At 36.6% G+C, this 22,200-nt stretch overlaps 1 protein-coding gene across 20 annotated transcripts in view; it reads left to right on the plus strand.

Annotated features, from left to right (window-relative positions):
* Positions 1–22,200, plus strand: part of LOC102132539 (PDZ and LIM domain protein 5) — a 216,903-nt gene that overhangs the window by 170,281 nt on the left and 24,422 nt on the right. For all 20 annotated transcript variants that reach the window (XM_065545244.1, XM_074040164.1, XM_074040169.1 and 17 more), the window contains one exon: positions 18,425–18,599. In XM_065545244.1, the coding sequence (XP_065401316.1) occupies positions 18,425–18,599 (175 nt within the window). The remainder of the gene's footprint in view (positions 1–18,424; positions 18,600–22,200) is intronic.

Raw genomic sequence — 22,200 nt, forward strand, 5'->3', positions numbered from 1 at the left:
ACCACAAGAGGGCGATGGAGTGCTTTCTCCAAGCCTAATTAAATTTGTGAGAATAATCAAAGTAGGCCAATATTAGCAAATATAATAATGAGTCACATGGTTAGTATTTAAAACATTATGCTTTTTCTAGAAAATATAAATGAATTTTATATGAGCAAAACTACAACAGTATAAAACATTATACATTATATAACATTATAAAGCAAAATTATAAAAAGATTGTTTTCCTGTTGTGAAGTCACAGTTGAATTACATCATAATTCTTAGCTCAATTTTGAAAATATTTACTGAGCTCTTATTTAATTTATCTTGCTCCAGGTGCTATAAGCAGGCATTTTATCAGTTATTATGTTGTGGCAAAATTAACTTATTTTGTACTATTTTGGACAATTTAAAAATAAATACAAAATTCCCAGCCACTCAAATTCTGCTGCCCTACACAATGGAATACCATATTTTGAAGGCAATAACAACAAAATCATCTCAAAATGTACTGTTAGTCTTAGATAAATAGTTTCAAAAGCTTCCTGATGCAAATGAAAAAGTCTTGATTTAGAAGATGATAGCGGATTCATCATGTGTTCATGCGTTCCTGTTTAAGTTATGGATACCAGCTTAGGTAAATTTGGTTCATTAGATACAAATATATATATAAAATATTACTATCTTACAAATGTAATGAAATGTTTTTCAAAAATTCAGTCATAAAGTCATGAAGAGCCTTTGTATGTTAGAACACATCAGTTTTCTAATTTTAGTTTAATCATATACAAAATGAGAATGATTAATTCATTAGAATATAAGCAACGCTTTGAAAGATCTGGACCCATTGTTAATTGAGCCAGTTTTCTGACTGGTGGTGGCCCCCCAAAATAGAAATGCCTACCCTTTGCCGGTATGAATTTCAGAAGGTTAGCATTTTTGTGAGCCTTTTCCCTCTCTCCCTCCCTCCTTTTCACCCTTCCCTCCTTTTTTCCCTCCCTCCCTCACTGTCGCCCAGGCTGGAGTACAGTGGCGGGATCTCAGCTCACTGCAACCTCCGGCCCCCTGGGTTCAAGCAATTCTCCTGCCTCAGCCTCCTGAGTAGCTGGGGCTACAGGCGCCTGCCACCACACCCAGCTAATTTTTGTATTTTTAGTAGAGACAGGGTTTCACCATGTTGGCCAGGCTCAATCTCCTGACCTCATGATCCACCCACCCTGGCCTTCCAAAGTACCGGGATTACAGGCATGAGCCACCACGCCTGGCCTCCATTTCTTTAACTATTAAAATAAAGACCTTAAAAACTTCTCCTATAGCATTCTTGTGAAATCAAATGATATAACTAGGCTGCAGATACTTAGAGGATACTCAGAGGTTAACTTTCTATGCCTTTATTCCTTTTCTTAATGGCATTAATAACTTACATTGTTACCGTCCAAAAACTGGTTCTCATATGACATCCCTGCTTGAAAATGTTTGGGGCTGTCTGCTGCCCACAGTCAAAATGCTTAGCTTCTTAACAGAACTTTTGGTCCCCTTGCAATCTCAGGCCAACCTTCTCCTCCAGCTTCATTTTATAATACTGTTCCCCATAGTCCACTCACACTGAAGTTCATGAGTTCATATCATTCCTTGGCACACACTTTTCTGCCTTGTACAAGCTGCTCCTTTGGTTTGAAATGCTTTTCCATCCCTTCTACTCCTGACAAACTTCTCTTTATCCTTTAAGACCAGTTGTTCCCCCTTTGTGAAGCTTTCTTGAGCCCTCTTGTTACCTGTTCTTTTTCAATGCTCCTACAAAATTTCAATAGTCTTTATTATAGCATTCATCTTGTTCATTTTAATTGTTTACATAGGTGTCTTTTATGACTGTTTTTAGATTCCTTTGAGGACAGGGACCAACTCATACTGATCTCTGTTTTATGGCACCTAAACAATGCCTGGCACAGTTTATAGGCCCTCAGTAAATGTCCCCGAGAAAGTGAGTGGGTAGAGAAGTCAGTTGTCTTATTTAGGACATCATACGATCTGAAGGATGCAGAATTCATCTGCCAAGATATTGTTCTGTCCTCTTACCAAACTTGAAATTCCCACCACAGTCATTGAAAAGGTGGGAGCACTGTCTGCCAAAGGCTGCTATTAGAAAATAAGCATGTTGCTAAGGAAAAGGGAGCTCCACTCTCCTTGAAGCATTTAACTCTCTTCAGAATTAAGATTGTGAACATGAGCAGTACTATCACTAGTAATACGTTATTTATTTTCAGAAATTAAAAAATAATAATAGTTGTAAAGCCCTATGATAGGAATTTTTTTTTTCTCAAAAGTATGAGGGCTGGGCACTGTGGCTCACACCTGTAATCCCAATACTGTGGGAGGTTAAGGCAGGAGGATTGCTTGAGGTCAGGAGTTTGAGACCAGCCTGGGTAACATAGTGGGACTCCCATTTCCACAAATTAAAAAAAAAAAAGTTGGCTGGGCATGTTGGTGCACGCCCATGGTCTCAGCCACTCGGGAGACTGAGATAGGAAGACCTCTTGAGCCTAGGAGGCAAAGGATGCAGTGAGCCAGGATTGTGCCACTGCACTCCAACCTGGGTAACAGAGCTGGACCCCCATCTAAAAAAATGTGATAATTTACTGCATATAAGGAACCAAGCAGTGGAATACAGAGGAAATATTAGGAATGTGGAATCGCCTATTTTGTCATTGTGGACGAATTAACTTAGATGCAAAGCACCAGTATATAATATAGAAATTATCAAAAAGGTGCAAAGAAGAGTCAAATCAGACTATGAGTCCCAGGTCAGAGGCATGGAGGTGTGGATCAGTGGAAAGGGAAGAAAAAGACTTAAAGTTCTGAGGATACAATCTTGAGGTAAAGTATGTGTTTGTTTATAATGAAGTCCTATTTTATGCAGAAATAATATTTTAATGTTTGTGCCTAAAACAAAATCGCATGTAGTCAACGATGCTTGAACATTTTTAGGAAGAGGCCAATTTGTAGAGGGAGCAACATAGGCGAAAACTGAGAGAATTTGGCTTCGGGTAGGAAAGGCAAGTAGTTCGGTATGTTCAAGACTGTCTAGTGGCCCAGAGAGAAGATTGGGTGGATTAATGGGGGCTTTGAATGTAAGAGTGTGGACTTGATGCTGAAAGGAAACTATTAAAAGATTTATAGGCCGGAAGTGGCAAAATCAGACTTGCATTATTAAAAGATTATTATAGCATTAATGTGTTTAAAAGATCATCATGACTTCATTGTAGAGATAAAGATTGCAGTCCTGGAGACCATTTAAGAAGTTATTCAGGTAATCCAATCTGGAGATATGATAATGAATATTGCACTGGGCAGTGGCAGTGGCAGTGTTTTGGAGACAATTCCCTGGACAGGGTGACTGCAGGGTATTTATACTTTAACCTAACTGGGCTGCTGGTTTTAACCATTGCCCTCCCTGGGAGCTTGACTCCCTATAGAGTATCTATGTATCCTCTGTTAAAACACCAGTGGAGTATTATATTCAGTTTATAGCATATTAGAATGCTACCTTCATACTTTCTTTAATTATGTGTACACACAAGTCCCAGTTGAGGCCTGTTTACTCTCATGTCCCTGGTGTTGACAAGAAATTAGTGGATTTCTTCTTATTATTAAAGGTGTCCATGGAGGCAGGCATTCTACTGAGGAAAATAAAAGCGTATATTGATATTAGTTGATATGATATTATGGCGACATACTCAAGGCAGTAGTATTTTATCATTTAATATTAGACTTTTTTTTTTTTTTGAGACAGAGTCTCGCTCTGTCGCCCAGGCTGGAGTGCAGTGGCTCAATCCCGGCTTGCTGCAAGCTCCGCCTCCCGGGTTCATGCCATTCTCCTGCCTCAGCCTCCCAAGTAGCTGGGACTACAGGCACCCGCCCACACGCCCGGCTAATTTTTTTGTATTTTTAGTAGAGACAGGGTTTCACTGTGTTAGCCAGGATGGTCTCGATCTCTTGACCTCGTGATCCGTCCGCCTCGGCCTCCCAGAGTGATGGGATTATAGACGTAAACCACCACGCCCGGCCAATATTAGACATTCTTAACCTCTGATATTCTGTATTGAACAGATACCAATTTCCCTACAGTCTTGTTAAGGCACCATTCCCTTTATGTGAATTAGGTGATAGTATGTAAGCTTTATCTTAGTGATTTGCTTTTCTCTATGAAACAGTTTGGATATGTAGTAAAGACAAAGGCTCTTAATTGACAAGAATGTAAAAACAAAAGTTTATTCTTTTTTAGAATACAAGTTGTTTTGTGTTTTGAAGAAGCATGATACAAGTAAGCTATAAATATAAAAGTTGTGACCATTTGAAGGTCTTTTGGGGACAGTGTAAATTTCTTTTGATCTAACGAAAAGGGGGAAAAACACAAACTTGCTTTTCAAAATAAAAAGTTAGTTAATTTTTGCTTCTGTTGTACCTCATCTGAGGGGTTCTCATCATCCCTATTTGAGGATTGGGAACTCATGAATACAATGGGTGCCTAAAAGGAACAAACCTTTGACATTTCACAGTAGAATGATGACTATCATTGATTAGTAGTAATCATTGTTTTTATAATACTTTCAGTTGTAACAGATATTTTTATAAGAATGCACAATAAGGTAATGTCATTAAAATTTAAAATGTAAATGGGCATTATTTATCTAATGAGGTAACAGCCTCTGAGAAAAGTCAGAAGAATTGTTTACAGTTCTGTAGTGACTTGAACCCAGCTGTTTTGACTCTGAATACTGTATTTTCCTGAGTCACAAGACAATATCAGTGAACATACTTAAAGAGGACTATATCTGTTAGGGATGGGATAGAAAGGATTCTTGCCTTGGATAATAGGGAGCTTCAAGTGACTGGCAACTGCTAAGATCTGTTTCAAGTAACATTTTCTTTGCATCTAAACTCCATTTTTGAAATTTAGATCATTTGGCTAAGATTCTAGTTAATATGCTTTTTTTTTGTTTTTGATCATACCCTGCTTCTGGTATGTGCTACATTTAGCAATAAAGAAAAGCTTATTTACTTCATTATGGACTGAGCTTTGGAGAGATCTGATATGTTGTTTTGGTGTTTTTTAATTTTTTTTTTTTTGAGAAAGACTCAAATATATTTGTGAGATTTGATTAGATCAAAGACTGAATGATGTGCATCTCAGTTATAAGTGGATATAAATTCTATCTTTTATTTGAAGTCTAAGGGAGATAGGGGTGAGAAAGGAAATTACTGTTTCTACAACCATCCCAAATTTCATTGTAGGCTTTGCACTACAGTAATAAATCGAGATAACTAGATTTGCTTAGCTAAGATGGATAGATTTATTGGTTCCATTTTAAAATTTTTATATGAATAAGTAAACTGCTACCAGTTGCGTGTATTTCAGCTCTTCTAATAATGTTTTATTGCCATCTGCTCCCCTGCATTTTGACATCATTAAACTAAACATCCCACTTGCCATAAAGCCCTGACTGGAGCTGTCCATTGTCAAAACTGGGGTGTGAAACATGTAAATATGCCCATCTCCTTACATAACAAGTAGATTTTTGTTTCTGATTCTCGGGAAAAAAATAAAAGTTACAACCATTAATTGCCTGTTTTCTTTTCTTCTAATTGTTCCTTCATTGAAATTTATTTCTGTGTTGGAAGCTTTCCAGTGCTGATGCAAGGCATCATCTGTGAAAGCTATTCTTTCTCCCCGTTTTCTTCTCATTCTGAGACTAAAATATTAAACCTTTTATAAGGCAGACATCTATATTTGTTCATATATGCTTTTCATAAAGAATTGTTATTATTAATTGATGCATATGGTCTAAACCAAGGTTTGGCAAACAGTGTTCCTTGGTCACATCTGGCCCACCACTGATTTTTGTGAACGAAGTTTTGTTGGAAAACAGCTACAGTACAGTTGTTTACATATTGTTTATGGCTGATTTCATGCCACAGTGGCAGAGGTGAATAGTTGCAAGAGTCTGTAAGGCCCACGAAGCCTAAAATATTTACTCTCTGGCTCTTTACGGAAAAAGTTTTGTTAACCCTGGTTTTCAAACGCATGAATAAGAATAATGATACTTGATAATTCCGCATAGTAGTTGCAGACTTCATTGACAGCCATCAACACCCTTGGTAGCACTAGTCCTGAGATACTATGATTGCCTATTTGCTTGTCTGTAGTGCCTTTAAGAAGATAAACTCTTTCTGGGCAGATATCTTATCCTTAAATGTATCTTCCACACCAGAAGACTTCTTACATCTAAAACGTTGTATGTACTAAGTAGTTGTTGAATGAGTGGATGTTTTATTTTTTAACTATGTAAGATCTTATGTCAGAGTGTAATAATAATTGACTCTTATAAAGCATTTCTTACCGATTCAAGGAAGTGTAAGTAAACCCTTTTACTACTTTATTTAATCCTCTCACCTTTTGAGGTAGTTATTATTGCTGTTTTACAAATGAGGTAACTTAAGACCCAGAATGCTGACATATTAACATCACAGCTAGAAAGCCCAGAACTAGGAGCCTGTGTATCTTGAAATTTAGATTTTATGCTAGATGTACTTCTTCTTCCACCATAAAATAGCTGACCTACCAACTCTGCTTTTAAAAGATACTAAATTAAAACATAACTTTGAAAAATGATAAAGTATCATTTATTTTGGAGACCTAATGACTTTAATTGAGAGATATCTTAGGGAATTAGTGATAGTAATAGAAATGTAAGGTGTATCCCAGTTTTTATATTTTGCAATAATTTGTATTCATCATTAGAGACGTTGTGGATATTGACATGGAGAAATCTTAAAATTTCTCTCTTTTTTTTTTCCCTGCTTCATTTTTTCCCCCTACATGATTAGAACTCTATTTATATGGTCAACTTAAACCATAGGTACCTTTCTCCTTCATTTCTGAAATTAGGCTGCTTTCTCATTTATATCAATGGTTGAAAATTGGTGGGAAAATGGTAAAAGCCAAACCCATTTAGCTTTCATGTGACTTTGGAAGTAAGACATGTCAGAACTCTAGACATAATATGAGTATAAAATGAGTTTAATGTATGTCCTTATGGTTTTCTCATCCAAATATGAGCAAAATTGTACAAATTTAATATTTTAAATATATTCTAAGCTTACAAAGTCTATATGAGTTTACCATTGATCTTTGGTATTCCTGAGGTCATGAATTATTTCTCAGTTTTGTTTTTGTTTTTTTAAAAATATTTTAATTTTATTCTTTATTTCTTTTTTTTTTTTTTAAGAAAATGAAACACATCGGCCTCCTACAATAAAAGCATAGACTTGTCTTCCCACTCTAAGTGGAAAATGGAACAGTGATATTAAGATGATTTAGAAAATTCTGGGCCAGGCACAGTGGTCCATGCCTGTAATCCCAGCACTTTGGCAGGCCGAGACCGGCGGATCATTAGGTCAGGAGATTGAGACCATTCTGGCTGACATGGTAAAACCCTGTCTCTACTAAAAATACAAAAATAAGCTGGGCGTGGCGCATGCCTGTAGTCCCAGCTACTTGGGAGGCTGAGGCAGGAGGATTGCTTGAACCCGGGAGGCGGAGGTCGCAGTGAGCCAAGGTCGTGCCACTGCACTGAGCAAGACTTAGTTTCAAAAAAAAAAAAGAAAGAAAGAAAATTCTGTGTACATTGTGATAAATAATTTGTTGACTTAATTGAATGCTGGTAGAACCAGATATGTTAAGATCTCATATCTTTATCTTCAAGGTACATACTGGGTCTCTTTTACTTGTGTCTCTGACCAAATGGAAGTTTTCTATATAAGATCAGCTAGGACAAAAAGGCAAGTCGATGTGTACTGAATTTTGATTATGTGTGGTATAAGAAATTAAAAAGAGAACTGAACATAATCCAAGTCCCCACACTCACTTTAATTAAGATATTGTAGATCCAGCTTAATCTGGGTTCTTAAAGTTGAAAGGCTGGTTTGCTAATGGAGGAAGCTAGCCTCCTGAAGCCTCCTGAAGATGTGGACATATTTGATACTTAGCCTTGGTTGCACCTGTTCCAGTGCTTTCTAGTGTGCATACCAGCATTCTCCACTGCTTAGAGAAATGGTAATAGTTTAATCTGTCCAATTTGCTTTTAATCACTGAGTAAAAAAAAAAAGTCCTTGATTTCATTTTTTAAAAATTGCACAAATGTCTCCAGAATGTGCTTTCCTCTGATCCCAGATCTTGGCTTAACTTTCTCCATTTCTGTTGGATATGATTTCATGCCTGGATTATGAAGAGTAGACTGTTGTTTAGGCTTTCAACATAAGGAGCTTGACAGACAAAATGCACATATTCTATGCTTCTCTTGGCCACCATCTGTTTGAGATGGCTGGGGAAGGGGCAGAGAAGAAAGCACTTGCTGCACACAATAGTATGCAAGCATGTTGCCGTGACTGCTACCCAATTTAGTATGTGTAAAATTGCTACCATACCATTGAGAACATACTTCCTGAGATGTTGAATTATAATACTTTATCTCCCCAAGAGTGCCACTTTGATGTAGCCCAGTTATTTATACAAGCACAACATTAGCCTCAGTGTTTTTAACAAGAACATCTCTTGCAGTTGAGCCAGTTGTTTTTCACACCAGAAAATCTCACGTATGATCTCTGCCTTGTTGGGGCTGTCAACATTTGTCTTTTATCAGGGGGACTATTAGTATCCATTGATTTTTTTTTTTTTTTTTTTTTTTTTTTGAGACGGAATCTCCCTCTGTCACTCAGGCTAGAGTCCAGTGGTGCGATCTGGGCTCACTGCAACCTCTGCCTCCTGGGTTCAAGCGATTCTCCTGCCTCAGCCTTCTGGTAGCTAGGATTACAGATGCATACCACCACGTCCGGCTAATTTTTGTATTTTTTCATAGACATAGAGTTTTGCCATGTTGTCCAGGCTGGTCTCAAACTCCTGACCCCAAGTGATACGCCCACCTCAGCCTACCAAAGTGCTGGGATAATAGGTGTGAGCTACTGCACCCAACCTAGTATCCATTGATATTTTCAGTATCAGCCTTTCTTCTGATTTAATGAGAATGAAGTATTATAGGATTTTTAAAATAAGGAATCAAAAAGTTTTTTATGGTTATTTGTAGATTTGTCCCCATAACTTTCTTTGCTGCTTTACCTTAATCCAAATGTAGTAGTTGAAGTATTCACACCGATATGAAGTTTATACAATAAAATAGATTTAGTACTTTAAGGCTGTTTGTCCTTAGCAAAAGTATTACATCTGTAATTATGTTTCTCGTTCTGTTACCCAGGCTGAGGTGCAGTGATGTGATCACAGCCCACTGCAACCTTGAGCTCCTGGACTCAAGTTATCCTCCTGCCTCACACCCCTGAGTAGCTAGGACTATAGGTGCATGCCACCATGCCAAAGTTTTTTTTTGTTTTTTGTTTTTTTTTTGGTAGAGATGGGGGTCTCACTGTGTTGCTGGTCTCAAACTCCAAGCTTCAAGTGAGCCTCCTGCCTCAGTTTCCCAAGGTGCAGGGATTGCAGATGTGAGCCACCACACCTGGCCACATTTCTCTTCTAAAGCAATTTATATAAATTCTCCTAAATGTTTCTCAAAATGTGAAGAATGCAGCCTTTTATCCATATGTTTTATTTCAGGAACTTTGCAGCCATTAATTATAATGGCTAAAAACTTTGGGCAGTCAGGTTTATGGAAATAAGTAGTATTTCTCTAAGAAACTCATATTTTACAGAATACATGAAGGGCTTAAAAGTGATAATCTAAGCTGTTAGAGACTTCAAGGAAAATTAAAAAATAACACCTTCATACATTTTTCCTACATTTGTCCTAGCAGGCTCGGTAAGGAAATTAAAATAGCAGAAATAAATCACCTCAACTATCACTATCCCCTCCTCCAAACTGGTCCAGAAGTGAGTACTACCAGATTTAGATAACATTTAAGGAGCTCTGACTTCATATTTTAATGGATCAAGACATTAACTGGCAAAGAGCTTAGCACACAGTAGGTACATAATAATTATTGATGAATTAATGCATAAGGACATAGTGTTTGGAGTCAAATAGACATGGTTTTGGATCTCGTATTCTCTGCTCCCCTCCACTGGCTTCCATGACATACTCTCCTGGTTTTTCTCCTGCCTCTCTATCAGTCCCTAAGGTATTTGTGTTACTTGCTTTCTGCCTACGGAGCTCTTCTGTTTTTATGCTGTACTTTCCCTGAAATAGTCTCGTTCACCCCACAGACTCAAATGTCGTCAATAGGTTGGTGACTCTTGAATCAATTCTTCTAGCTTAGGTACTTCTCCTGAGTTCTCATATTCAATAAATGATCTGTACTGGATGGACCACAGGCGCCTCCAACTTGAACATACATGTGCTGTCCTCCACTGTGAATACATGCTTAGCGTAGCATCTGCCTCATTACAGGCTCTTAGCATAAACTTGTGAGTGAAAGATATCTATAGGTAAAGTCAGCATTTTTCCACCTTTCTAGCAGTTATCCCACTATAACATAATTGACTGTTTACTGGCTTATAACCCTCTTTAAACTCAGTAAGGGCAGAAACCATGTTTGTCTTGTTCATATTGGTAGAGCCAGTGCATTGTTTGGTATATAGTAGTTGTTCAGAAAACATTTGCCTTATTTCATGATTCTGCATGTTTTGGGCAAGTTAGTTATCCTTTCAGAGGTTTATATTCTTGATCTGTTAAATAGTTGACAGTACCTTGAAATGTTGTAAAGATGAAACAATTCAGTTATTCACTTTTCAAAACTTTTTACTATAGAAAAATATTCAAATATATGTATCTGCACTCCAGCCTGGGCCACAGAGTGAGACCTTGTCTCTAAAAAAAAAAAAAAAAAAAAATTAAAGTAGAAACAAACAAAAAAATTACTGTGTTGGGAGATGTGTGGTAGGCAGAATAATGCCCCCTCTACAGATGTCCACGAACACAGAACTTGTAACTATGTTATGTTATATGGCAAAAACGAATTAAGTTTGCAAATGGAGTTAAGATTGCTTATCAATTGACCTTAAAAATGGGGAGATTATCCTGGTTTGACCCAGTGTGATCACAAGGGCCTTCAAAAGTGGAAGAGCAGGGAGGCGGAAGAGAGGATCAGAGTGATACTAGGTGAAAACAATGCAACCCGTGCTTGCTGGCTTTGAAGATGGTGGAAGGGGCTTTGAACCAGAGAACTAGGTAGGCTTAGTTTCCCTAGAGCCTTCAGAAGGAAAAACAGTCCTACCAACACCTTGATTTTGACCCAGTTATATATGTGTAGGATAACTGTTAGGTTTAGGTAATAAACTTGTGTTGTTTTTAAGCCAGTAAGTTATTAGTAATTTGTTACAGTGGCAATAGAAAACTGATGATCAGATAATCAGAAAAAAATTGGAAATTGGGTGTTTTGTGATATTAGGGAATATTTTTAAGTGTGATAATGGTATTATGATTATGTTTTTTAAAAGAGTACTCTTTTAGAGATTATTTTACAGTATAGATTAAATGGCATATCTTGAATTTGCTTCATAATAGTTCAGAGATGGCAGGGGAGCAAGTGGGATATTAGGGAAACGTGACTAATTATGAAGCAATGATTAACAAAGCTTGATTTTTCCATTTATTAAGTTGTACTAGTTTTTCAAATAATGAATTGGTTCCTTAGCATCCTCTACACATAAGCAATGTGGATTTTAAAAAAAAATCCTAGAATCATTGTAAACTCATAGATTTAGCTATATGTGAAGTATTTCAATCCATTGTAGTTCTTATTTTTATTTTTCTTAATGCTCAAACTGTCCCATCTACTTATTCAAGTTATTTTGATGCAACTCTGTGAGTCTTGAACATTTTCCTTGCTTTCTAATTTGACAGGACATTCCAGACTCTCCTTATTCATTTTTTGCTCCAATCCTAGAATCAGCAATTTCCCTAAGACTTCTGGTTCCCTTTAGTAGAAAGACAATAATTCTGGTGCAGGAGTCATTTTTTCTCTGAATAAAGACTTATTGAGCAATATGCCAGGGAATGCTGGGTGCTAGGGATAGAGCAATGAACAAAATAGATGGTATCCCTGACCTCAAGGTATGAGAAGACAGAATAAACAATAAAAAGAATATAACATGAGTGCTGTAGATAAAGAGAAACTGCTGAGGAATATAGGAACTGCTGCTTTGTGGGGAATGGGGTGCTGTTTTGTATAGGATGGTCCAGGAAAGGTACATTGATAATATAGCCTTTGAGTAGAGACCAGAAGGAAGTAAGGGAGCAAGCCATGTGAACAACTGGGGAAAAGATTTCCAGGCAGAGGGAACAGAAAGTACAAAGGCCCTGAATCAGAAGCACGCTGGCCAGTACAGAGGAATAATCAGGAGGCCAGCGTGTCTAGGATATAATGGGCCAGGGATAGAGTGGCAGGAGATCAGGTCAGACAGATAGCAGAGGTCAGATTTTCTAAGACCTTTGGTTTTAGTGCTGGGTTAAACGGTCACTATTGGAGAGTTTTGAACAGAGGAGTATCTGTTCAAAACCCTCCAATTATATACTGACTTCATTTTTACTGACTTTTGTGTTGGTGGCAAGGGTAGAAGCAAGATCTATAGGCAGTCACTGCTCTAATCCAAGCACGAAATGAAGATGGTGGCTTGGACCAAGATGTGCTATGGAGGTGGTGAGACGTCATTATGTGATGTGGTTTTTGTATTATCATGAGCAGTTCATCTCCGAACACCAAACTTTCTCTCCTACTGCTTATGTTTAGCAATACAGAAGCACTACTTCTAATAAGAGTAAGCTGCCTTAGAAGACACTAGCAACATCTGTTATTGTTTAAGTTTATTCTTTGGGATATCATCCCCCATTCCCAGCTGACTTATGTTAAGTTTTCAAGTATAGTTTGACAGAATGTAGTATTTTTTTCACATAGTGTATGTCGGTAGTAAGAATATTTTACTGGTAGTTGGATAATTTTATTTGAACCAAAGAATCAACTGATTAATTTCATGCCTATTCAGGTACAGTCTGGCCAGGTGCTTAATCTATGCATTATAATCCTCACTACTGTCTTTTAAGTGTGTCGGTTTAGAATTAACAGCCGTTATGAACAGGAACAGAGACCAAAAATATCAAATAACCCCCACTTTATTCTTAATCCAGTGAGAAAACATCTGTTTTCAAAAAATTCACACATGTACTACCAGGAACTTGATGGATTTTAATTAATATTTTCTCACTGGAAACTCTAGCAACTCTGTATATTGTGGATTAGGTATATTTTACTGGATAAACTTAACAAATTTATATACTGTATGCTGAGAAAGTTTTCTAATATGTTGCTAGGTTTTCCAGTAAATTTATGTTTATTTATTTAATGATAATTATTGTAATCTTAGGTTTGACTATCATAGTGTTGAAAATCCAAAGAAAAGATTAAATATGAATGTTATCATTCTGAACCTTTAGAAGACTCATAAATAGCAATTCTAAAGTTAACAAAAGAGATTCTTACCAACACTATTGGTTTGGAGAGAAGCTAATGGATTTGAATTTCTAGTTTTCTGGTGGTGAAATGTATTTGGTACAAAAGAAAAAAAAAGTAATTTTCAAACAAACTCCCAGGGAGTAGAGATTAGCCATAAAAGAAGCCAATATTTAATGAAAGTTGCTCAAGTTTAAGGTTAAAAAGGAAATCTTGAGTCAAGAACCAGTTTCCTCCTAATGTTCTCATTGTGACAGTTTCCTGACTTGCTTATTATTCAGTTCAAATAAGTCACAGTTTTTGTGACTTACATTCCTAGATTGTGAAATAGGGCTGATTCAATGCTCCTGTTTAATGTTATCATTAGAACTTAAAAGAAAAAAAAAAAACTGTATTACAAACAAGTAGATTGTCATCCTTAAGCTATCTCTAAAGAGGTGTATTTTTTTTTTTTTCTACATAGAAGTAGATGGTTTTTGCAATGGGTTCAATGCATTTGGAGCATTTTAGAGGCCAATGTACTACCCATGGAAGACTGGTTTTCTTTGTATGGTAGTGTAGTTCTCTACAAAATTATAATGGAAGCAGGGCTCATTTATGGTGCTTCCCCTCTCCCAAGACCTCACCCTCTTACACTTCCCTCTTCCCCATAAGCCAAGTGAGCAGAGACTAGGAGGCTGGCACTTGACTGCTCAAAGGTTGCCCATTCCTGTGCTAGAGCGGTGAGAAATTCAGTCTGAAGAAATGAAACATCACTTTATTCATACAGGAAATAACTGTGCCTTGGAAATGTTCAGGACTTGGTAATTAATAGAGCTTGTGTAGCTTTGTGTGCGGGCCAATGTGCTAGCAACGCAGAAACAAATGGAGGTGTGAGAATTTGTTTCATATCCAAAGTGGTTAAAATGGGGCAGTAACAGAAAGCAAGGCTTTTCTTCCCAAGAAAGGAATAGTGGTAGAGCTTAGAGCCTTTTTATGTGTGTTTGAGATACAGTCACATGTTTCACGTTTAAGAATGGCTTCTCATGCTAAATAAGTTAGTTCCCCATATACCTTCTCCTTGAGGCATGGGCCAGATGGATTATGTCCCATTTTACAATGACTGATGGAGAATTACCACACTCTTTTATTGCTAATAGTATCTCAGTGACTTAGTACTTTAGAGCTTATGCATAGATAGTGTGATAAAATAAAGGCATGTGGTAGATGAAAGAGTTTGGCTTTCTTTGAGGTCCGATTTTCAGATTTTCCAATTGGTTACTTTCCCATTCTTTGAAATCCTGAACTTAATCCATATTTTTAACATATCCATCTCTATAGTCTTCTTTAAAAAGGCAAAAAAAAAAAAAAAAGAGAGAGAGAGAGAAAGAGATTGGGAATATTCATTTTTTCATTTAATTTCATCATTTATTTGTAAGGTAATTTTTGGCTTGGATATAAAGAAGTATATAAAGTTTATACTCATTTTTAAATAATTAATAATTAACTTAGAGAGGAAAAGATATTGACAGGATATTGATAAATAGCTGATAAATTATACATGTGAGGGGTGTTACTTCTAGCTGGGGTGGTCAGAGAAGACTTGGGAGAAGAAAATGAAACTTCTGTGGGCCTTACAGAATGGGAAAACTATGAGTAGCAGTAGAAAAAGGGACACTTCCTTGGCTGAGGGTCACAGAGGCAATGTCTGGTGTGGCATGTTCAAGGGATAGTGAATAAGCTATAGCATAGTTTAAGAGCAGACTCTGGAGCCAGACAGCCCAAGTTCAAGACTTTTACTTGCTATGTGACTTTGGGCAGATTTTTAAACTTCTCTTTGCCTCAGATTCCTCATAAATTTAAAAAGTGGTACTAATACCAAAATCATATGGCTATTGTAAGGATTTAAGAATAGTACCTTCAAGACCAGGCTCATGCCTGTGGTCCTAGCACTTTGGGAGACTGAGACGGGCAGATCAAGAGGTCAGGAGTTCAAGACCAGCCTGGCCAACATGGTGAAACTCCATTTCTACTAAAAATACAAAAATTAGCCCAGCGTGGTGGCAGGCGCCTGTAATCCCAGCTACTTGGGAGGCTGAGGCAGGAGAATCGTTTGTACCCTGGAGGCAGAGCTTGCAGTGAGCAGAGATCATACCGTTGCACTCCAGACTGGGCGACAGGGCGAGACTCCGTCTCAAAATAAATAAATAAATAAATAAATAAATAAATAAATAAATACGAGTGCCTTCAAATAGGATTAAATAATTGCACAAGTTAGATATTAAATAACTCTAATTTAGTCTAAAGATGATGGCAGTGATATGTGGGGAAACAGCAAGGACAAGGTTTTACAGAAGATTAGAGTGGGCTCATTGAGGGACTGGACTTTCAGGACTACATATAGTTTGTAATGAGTTACAGAGGCTTTATTTTAGAAGCAGGAACATATGATCAGAGTAGTGTTTTTGGAAAAATAATCTAGCAGAATAGGTAGAAGAGGAGGCTGGCCGCAGAGAGTGGTTAGGAGACTTGCAATAGTCCAGATTTGAGGAATTCAAGACCAGAATTCAAAAGATAGAGGTTGGGTTTGAATTAGAAAGGAAGGACAGACCTGAGAAAGAAACATTTTCTATGAAACAGTTGTTAGAGTCTAGGGAGTAACCCTTGGGGACATAGGAGGCCGAGTTCTGTGCCTGCGTGAGTGGGAGAATGCAAGCATCTAAGGAGTTCTTGGCAAGAGCTGGTCGTATGTACAAGAAGAATAAATATATTTTACATGTCTTGAATTTAAAGATAATAACTGGTGTTAGAGTTGAAAATGCCCTTGAGAATATGTATTTGGTGCTTCAGAAGAAATCAGGCCTGGATATAGAAATTAAAGATGCACAGAGGTAAGAGTTGGGCTGTTTTGGCAAATTAGGTAACAAGAAAGAAAGTAGTGTACTAAGTGAATATTACAACACTTTTCTTCCCCATTTCTATAAGAGAAAGTGTGGGTCTAAGAGAATGGAAGCGTGTTCCTAGTCCAGTTGACTTACTTGAAACATGGGCAATAGTAGAAAGTGCCGTTTCATAGATCAAGTGCCAGGCAGCGCACTGTAGAAGATGTGCGAAGTGTCTATAAACGCTGGGTTTCTGGATCTGTAATTGCACATTATTGCAAACAGGCTTTATTCTAGTGAGGGAGAATTATCATATCAATTATCCTAATTAATCTTTCCCAATTCCAACTACACTTTAATATACTGTCAATGTGTTTTTACATATATATGTATATTTATGTAAATACATTCATCTGTATAAATATACTCTTAATTTGTATTATTTGTATGCTTTTCTTAAAAGCTGTTCCTTTTAGGCTACTTTCATATGCACCTTTTCTCTTCCACTAGATTTTAATAGGCCGTGTGTTGGTTTCAATCCTCACTGTTTTCTCATTCATTCACTTCTGTATTGATTCCAGTTTATTTATTCATTCATTCATTCTCTCCAGGCACTGTTAAGTTGCTAGGGTGCTGAATAAGACATAATTTCTGCCCTCAAGGAGTATACTATCTAGTTAGGGGAAGGAAAGGCACAGAAATAATACAGCAGAAACAGTAATAAAGACAGCAGAAAATTATGAGAACACAGAAGAGAAACATTTAATCCAGATTATATGGAAAGGGTTGGGGAGAAATGTAGTTCAGGGAGAGTTTTTGTAGTAGTCAACTTCTGGGCTGAGACTTAAACAATGAAGTAGTGGTTACTAGGTAAATAGGAGGAAGGGTAGAAAATGCCATTACTGATGGTGAAAACAGCCTGAGCATACACAGACCCATTCACAAGAAAAAGTGAGGCAGTTTAGTGTTACTGGAGCATAAAGTGAAAGGCAAAGAGCGGTTAAGATGAATTTGTGGGGCAAGCAGAGACGGGGCATTTGTATGCAGCACATATAAGCAGAGACTACATTCAGGGGTCAAATAGGGAGATCCTTAAATGCTATTGGGTCAGATTTCAGTCTTAGGTGGCAGCTGGGAGGATGAATATAAGGAGGACAAGACATTTTTGGTAGCTGGTCGAGGTTGGTGACATTGAGGATCTAAATTAAGACAGTATTATAGGAATAGGGAAGAGGAGGCAAAGTTAAGAACAGTGTGGAATATCAAAGCAGCAGGACCTATTACTACAAATGTGAGGGAGGAAGGACCAAGGATGCTTCTTATGTAGCTGCCTTCTATTCCTGGGTGACTGGTTGCACAGTCTACTTAGAGAATCCAGGAACAGAGAATATAGTGAGTTAATTTTTGGTTTTGTTATCTTCAACACATTGGGATTTTTAATATATCTATGACTATATTTGGAATTAAATCTAATTAATGGTTAGTAGAGATGTCTAGATCATTAGAAATAACTCACCTTCAATATTTACCTTAACTATATCTCCTCATAGAAGCAGAGGTATGGGTCACCTGAGGTCAGGAGTTGAAGACCAGCCTGACCAACATGGAGAAACCCCGTGTCTACTAAAAATACAAAATTAGCTGGGTGTGGTGGCACATGCCTGTAATCCCAGCTACTCGGGAGGCTGAGGCACGAGAATCGCTTAAACCCAGGAGGCGGAGGATGCGGTGAGCCAAGATCGTGCCATTGAACTCCAGCCTGGGCAACAAGAGCGAAACTCTGTCTCAAAAAAAAAAAAAAAAAAAAAAATGCAGAGGTAACTCTGCTTTTCTTAAAGCATTCTGTGCATATATCTGTCATAATTCTTTTACTTTGTTGGAATCTTTGGTTTTCTTTCCTATTCACCTACATAGTCACAGCCTAGTGTTTGATTCATAACCTCACTGTAAATGTGAGTGAGTGAATAGCAAGTGAATAGATTATTGTTAAAATAATAATTTCTATTATTTGATTGTTAGGAAAAGTTTATATGTGGCTTATTCTCATTCTGATTCTCTGTGTTAACTCCTAGTGCCTTCCACTGGAAGAATCTCAAACAGCGCCACTTCCTCAGGATCAGTGGCACCAGCCAGCTCAGCTTTGGGACAACCCCAGCCAAGTGCCCAGGACACTTTAGTGCAAAGAGCTGAGCACATTCCAGCAGGGAAACGAACTCCAATGTGCGCCCAGTGTAACCAGGTCATCAGGTTGGTTGTTTTTTGAAATTTTCTTGAAAGTACTTAATATCAATATTAGGGTTTTTTGTTTTTTTTTTTTTTTTTTTTTGCATTTTGAAATATGTGTAATGTAATTAGTGAAAATTTTCTTGCCATAATCCTATAGAGTACTAATTATTGAGTAGATAAATATGAATATCTATCCATTAGAATCTATTTTAATGAAAGGTAATACAGAGGTCTGTGAAAATAAAAGTACTAATTGCATTCGTTGTCAGTTATCAATTCCTATTAGAACTAAGGAAAAAGTGATTAATGTGGCCTTTCAGAGAATAATAACATTGTAAGACTCAAAGGGACCCTGAAAGTCATTTATCCTAATTTTATTATTCTACAAATTATAGAACTGAGGACATTCATTTAGATGAAAAATAACTAGTGACATTAAATAACTTTGAGCCTTAGAGAAAAAGAAGATTGGATTTTTGAGTACACAAGCACTGAAAGGTACCTTCAGACCTGTTCATAAATGTTTTGAATGTTAGATTAGGTAATGACCTGCTTCTTTAAAGTATGTTTTATCCAAATCTATTTATTGTCTCTTAATTACAAGAAGAAAAAGTCTCAGAGATCTTAAGAATGCACTGTACTGCACCTTATTGGATCTCTCAGTATTTCTGAATAAGGGGCTTTTAGAATGTTAGGCAGTGTAGGCACCAATGCTGATTGCAGACATCCCACCCAAAGGACCTTGTTGCACTTCATGAGTTGCCTTGTTGGCAGAAACAAATCATCCTTTGAAGTGATTTCTCAAGCTCTCTTCTTTTAAAATTTATCCTACTTTGAAATAATTGAAACAGTGACTTCTCTAAAGTTGAATAAGGTTAAAACTTAATTGCATTTTCATCTCTTCTATTACATAATTATAGCATAATGTTTCTAGGTAATATTTAAAATGGAGTCAGGAAACCTCAATACTTCATTTAAGAGTCAAATATAAACACCCCTCTCTTTAGCCTACTATTAATTGAATAATATATGTGTCAAGAACATAGCACACAGTATGCCATTCAAAATTGAATAGTTTTTGTTTTATTTTAAAGGTAGTCAATGTTCATTGTGACATTTAGAAAACATAGAAACACAAAAAACAAAAAACAAAGTTTGCACATAATCGCACCTCCCAAGGTAACCGCTATTACTATTTTCTTTCAGACTTTTAAAACATTCACACGTAAGGACAGATACTATTTTACAAAAATGGAATCTTAATACAGTATTTTGTAAGCTGTTATTTTTCCTTTAAATAGTATTTTTCAGAGTGAGTACCTGCTTAGTAAGATTTAGCCAGCAGCCGTGGTAGTGGTAATAGTGGGTTTGGGGAGAAAGGGAAAATCAGTAAAGGTTTCCAAAGTCTAGAGCAGTATTCAACACACAGAAGGCATTCAGGAAATATTTAACTACATAGATCATACATGACTCTAGACCCATTCATTCATCATTTAGGCCATAATGTCAATTTGGTTAGTCATTTTCCTGAAAGTACTAGTATGGGGTCCTGTCTTATAGAAATATTTAAACTAATATAAGATCTAGTATGTTGCTCCTTTATCCTAATAAAGAAAACAATGTTTTAATACTACCTGCATTTAGCTGTTATATTTTTGGTTTAATATCGATAAAATAGAAACAAACTCTGACTTGTAACATGGCTTCTGTAAGTTATAGTACTTTGGTTGCCTAGACTTATGCTTGGGGATACTGTATTCTGGATAAAAACACCCTTTGTGGAGACAGGAGTCACTGCTGTTATTTGTATGCTATTGTAAGCAAGTAATTACTGGGTGAGTTAACAAAATGTCATACCACATCAGTTGCTGATTCATGTTGTCTAGTTATCAAATTCCATGATATCATGTAATCACCACTTCTGGCACTTCTAAAAAACTTAGTATGGAGAAAATGTGAAGATCAAAGTAGAAATTACATTCACCACCCCTACCTGCCTTGGTTTTAAATTTAACGCCAGGCCAGGATGCAATTTTAATGCACAATCAGCCTGCCGTGTAAAATAAATATGTGTTATGTTAACATGAGTAGCCATCACTTATTGCTCCCTCATCTGTTAAATGTTATATTGTTCTGGATTATCCAGTACTTGTTATCAGTTAAGCATTAAAGCATCATTTACTAAGGAAGTTAATAGGAATGGGGATTAGTTCATGTCAAGATCATGTAACAGTAATTAACATAGCACATTTGCCTGGTGCTCAAATGCTTAAGCAGCTTGAATCAATTGTGGTCAGTTCAGAGGCCTAGTCAAAGCATAATTCTAGTTATTGGCCTCAGTGTCACTATTACTTACCAAAGCAAGAAGGCTTTAGATCAAGTGACATTCTCTTGGACACCTGTTTTTAAAACAAGCTGCAGTTTCAGGCTTGATACCTTCAGTGTAGACTATTATACCCTGGCAAGCTTGGAGAAGTTTAAATTTATAATTTATATTGTGAGTTTTCTACCATATAATTTATATTGTTTGTACTAATTTATATTGTTTTGTTTTATATTTACTTTTCAATATTTCAAATTTGCCAAAAACCTTTTTTTATGTAAAGGCAAACTAAAGCACATTTTATGTTGTATTTTATTATTATTTTTTTTTTTCAGCAGAGTTGATTGTTTTAGAAAACCTCAGCAATCTGAATGTTAGAACTGAACTGGTTGTCTCTTTATAGAACACATTCAGTTTAAAATTCCGTAATCTTATTTGGATCTAAAGTTTGAAAATTTTTTGGTTTATTTGAATTGTGAAAAGTTTATGGATATTTTGCCTAAATTGTATTATGGAGACATCACTTTAGCTACAAATGAATAGGAAGTTACATTTTAGGAACTTCTGTTAAAGCTTTAAGTTTGCTGTGGGACATTTTCAGTCAAATTATGATAGAAGCATCATTTATTTGACTCATACTTGTGAATAGATTGACTGTTGGAGTGCTAGGATAATAGAGAATCATAGAAAATCAGGCAGTTGTAGCCAAAACCATATTTCAGTTTCCCTGGTAGAATGGGGTTTTGAACAATCTAGCTTATTTCTTTAAGTGTTACATGACCATTTGTATTACATGGAGTTAACTGAACTATTTATGTTCAGCTTCTTGACATCTTTGTGAAAGAAGTAAGGGGCTTATAGTGCTTGAATTTATTCTTAAATATGGAATGCTTAAATAGCCACATTACTATTGTTTTGTCTTGGCCTACAGTACATCACCAGAAAAACCATATACAGCCAGTCCATTGTTTGTTCCAGTGAGAGAAAAAAATTTAACATTATTGATTTGTTTTTTGCTCAGTGGTTTTCAGACCTGCTCTGAGGAGCACCATCTCAGTTTACCAAGGAAAAACATGCAGAATTTTTTGCTTGTTTTACTATTTATTTCAGTCTCTGAGCACCCCTTTATTTATAGGTTTTATTTATCATCCCCACTGATTAAGATTTGACTTGAAAATAAAAGGCCTCCTGGCAATGTATTAGCCCTTGTATTTAAGGAAACAACTAAAGACATTGATTAAGACTCATAAGCAAGGCAGAGACCAAGATTTCACTATTTAGTGTTGTGAAAGATTAGAA

This window comes from Macaca fascicularis, chromosome 5 (assembly GCF_037993035.2).
Source record: "Macaca fascicularis isolate 582-1 chromosome 5, T2T-MFA8v1.1".
NCBI lineage: Eukaryota > Metazoa > Chordata > Mammalia > Primates > Cercopithecidae > Macaca > Macaca fascicularis.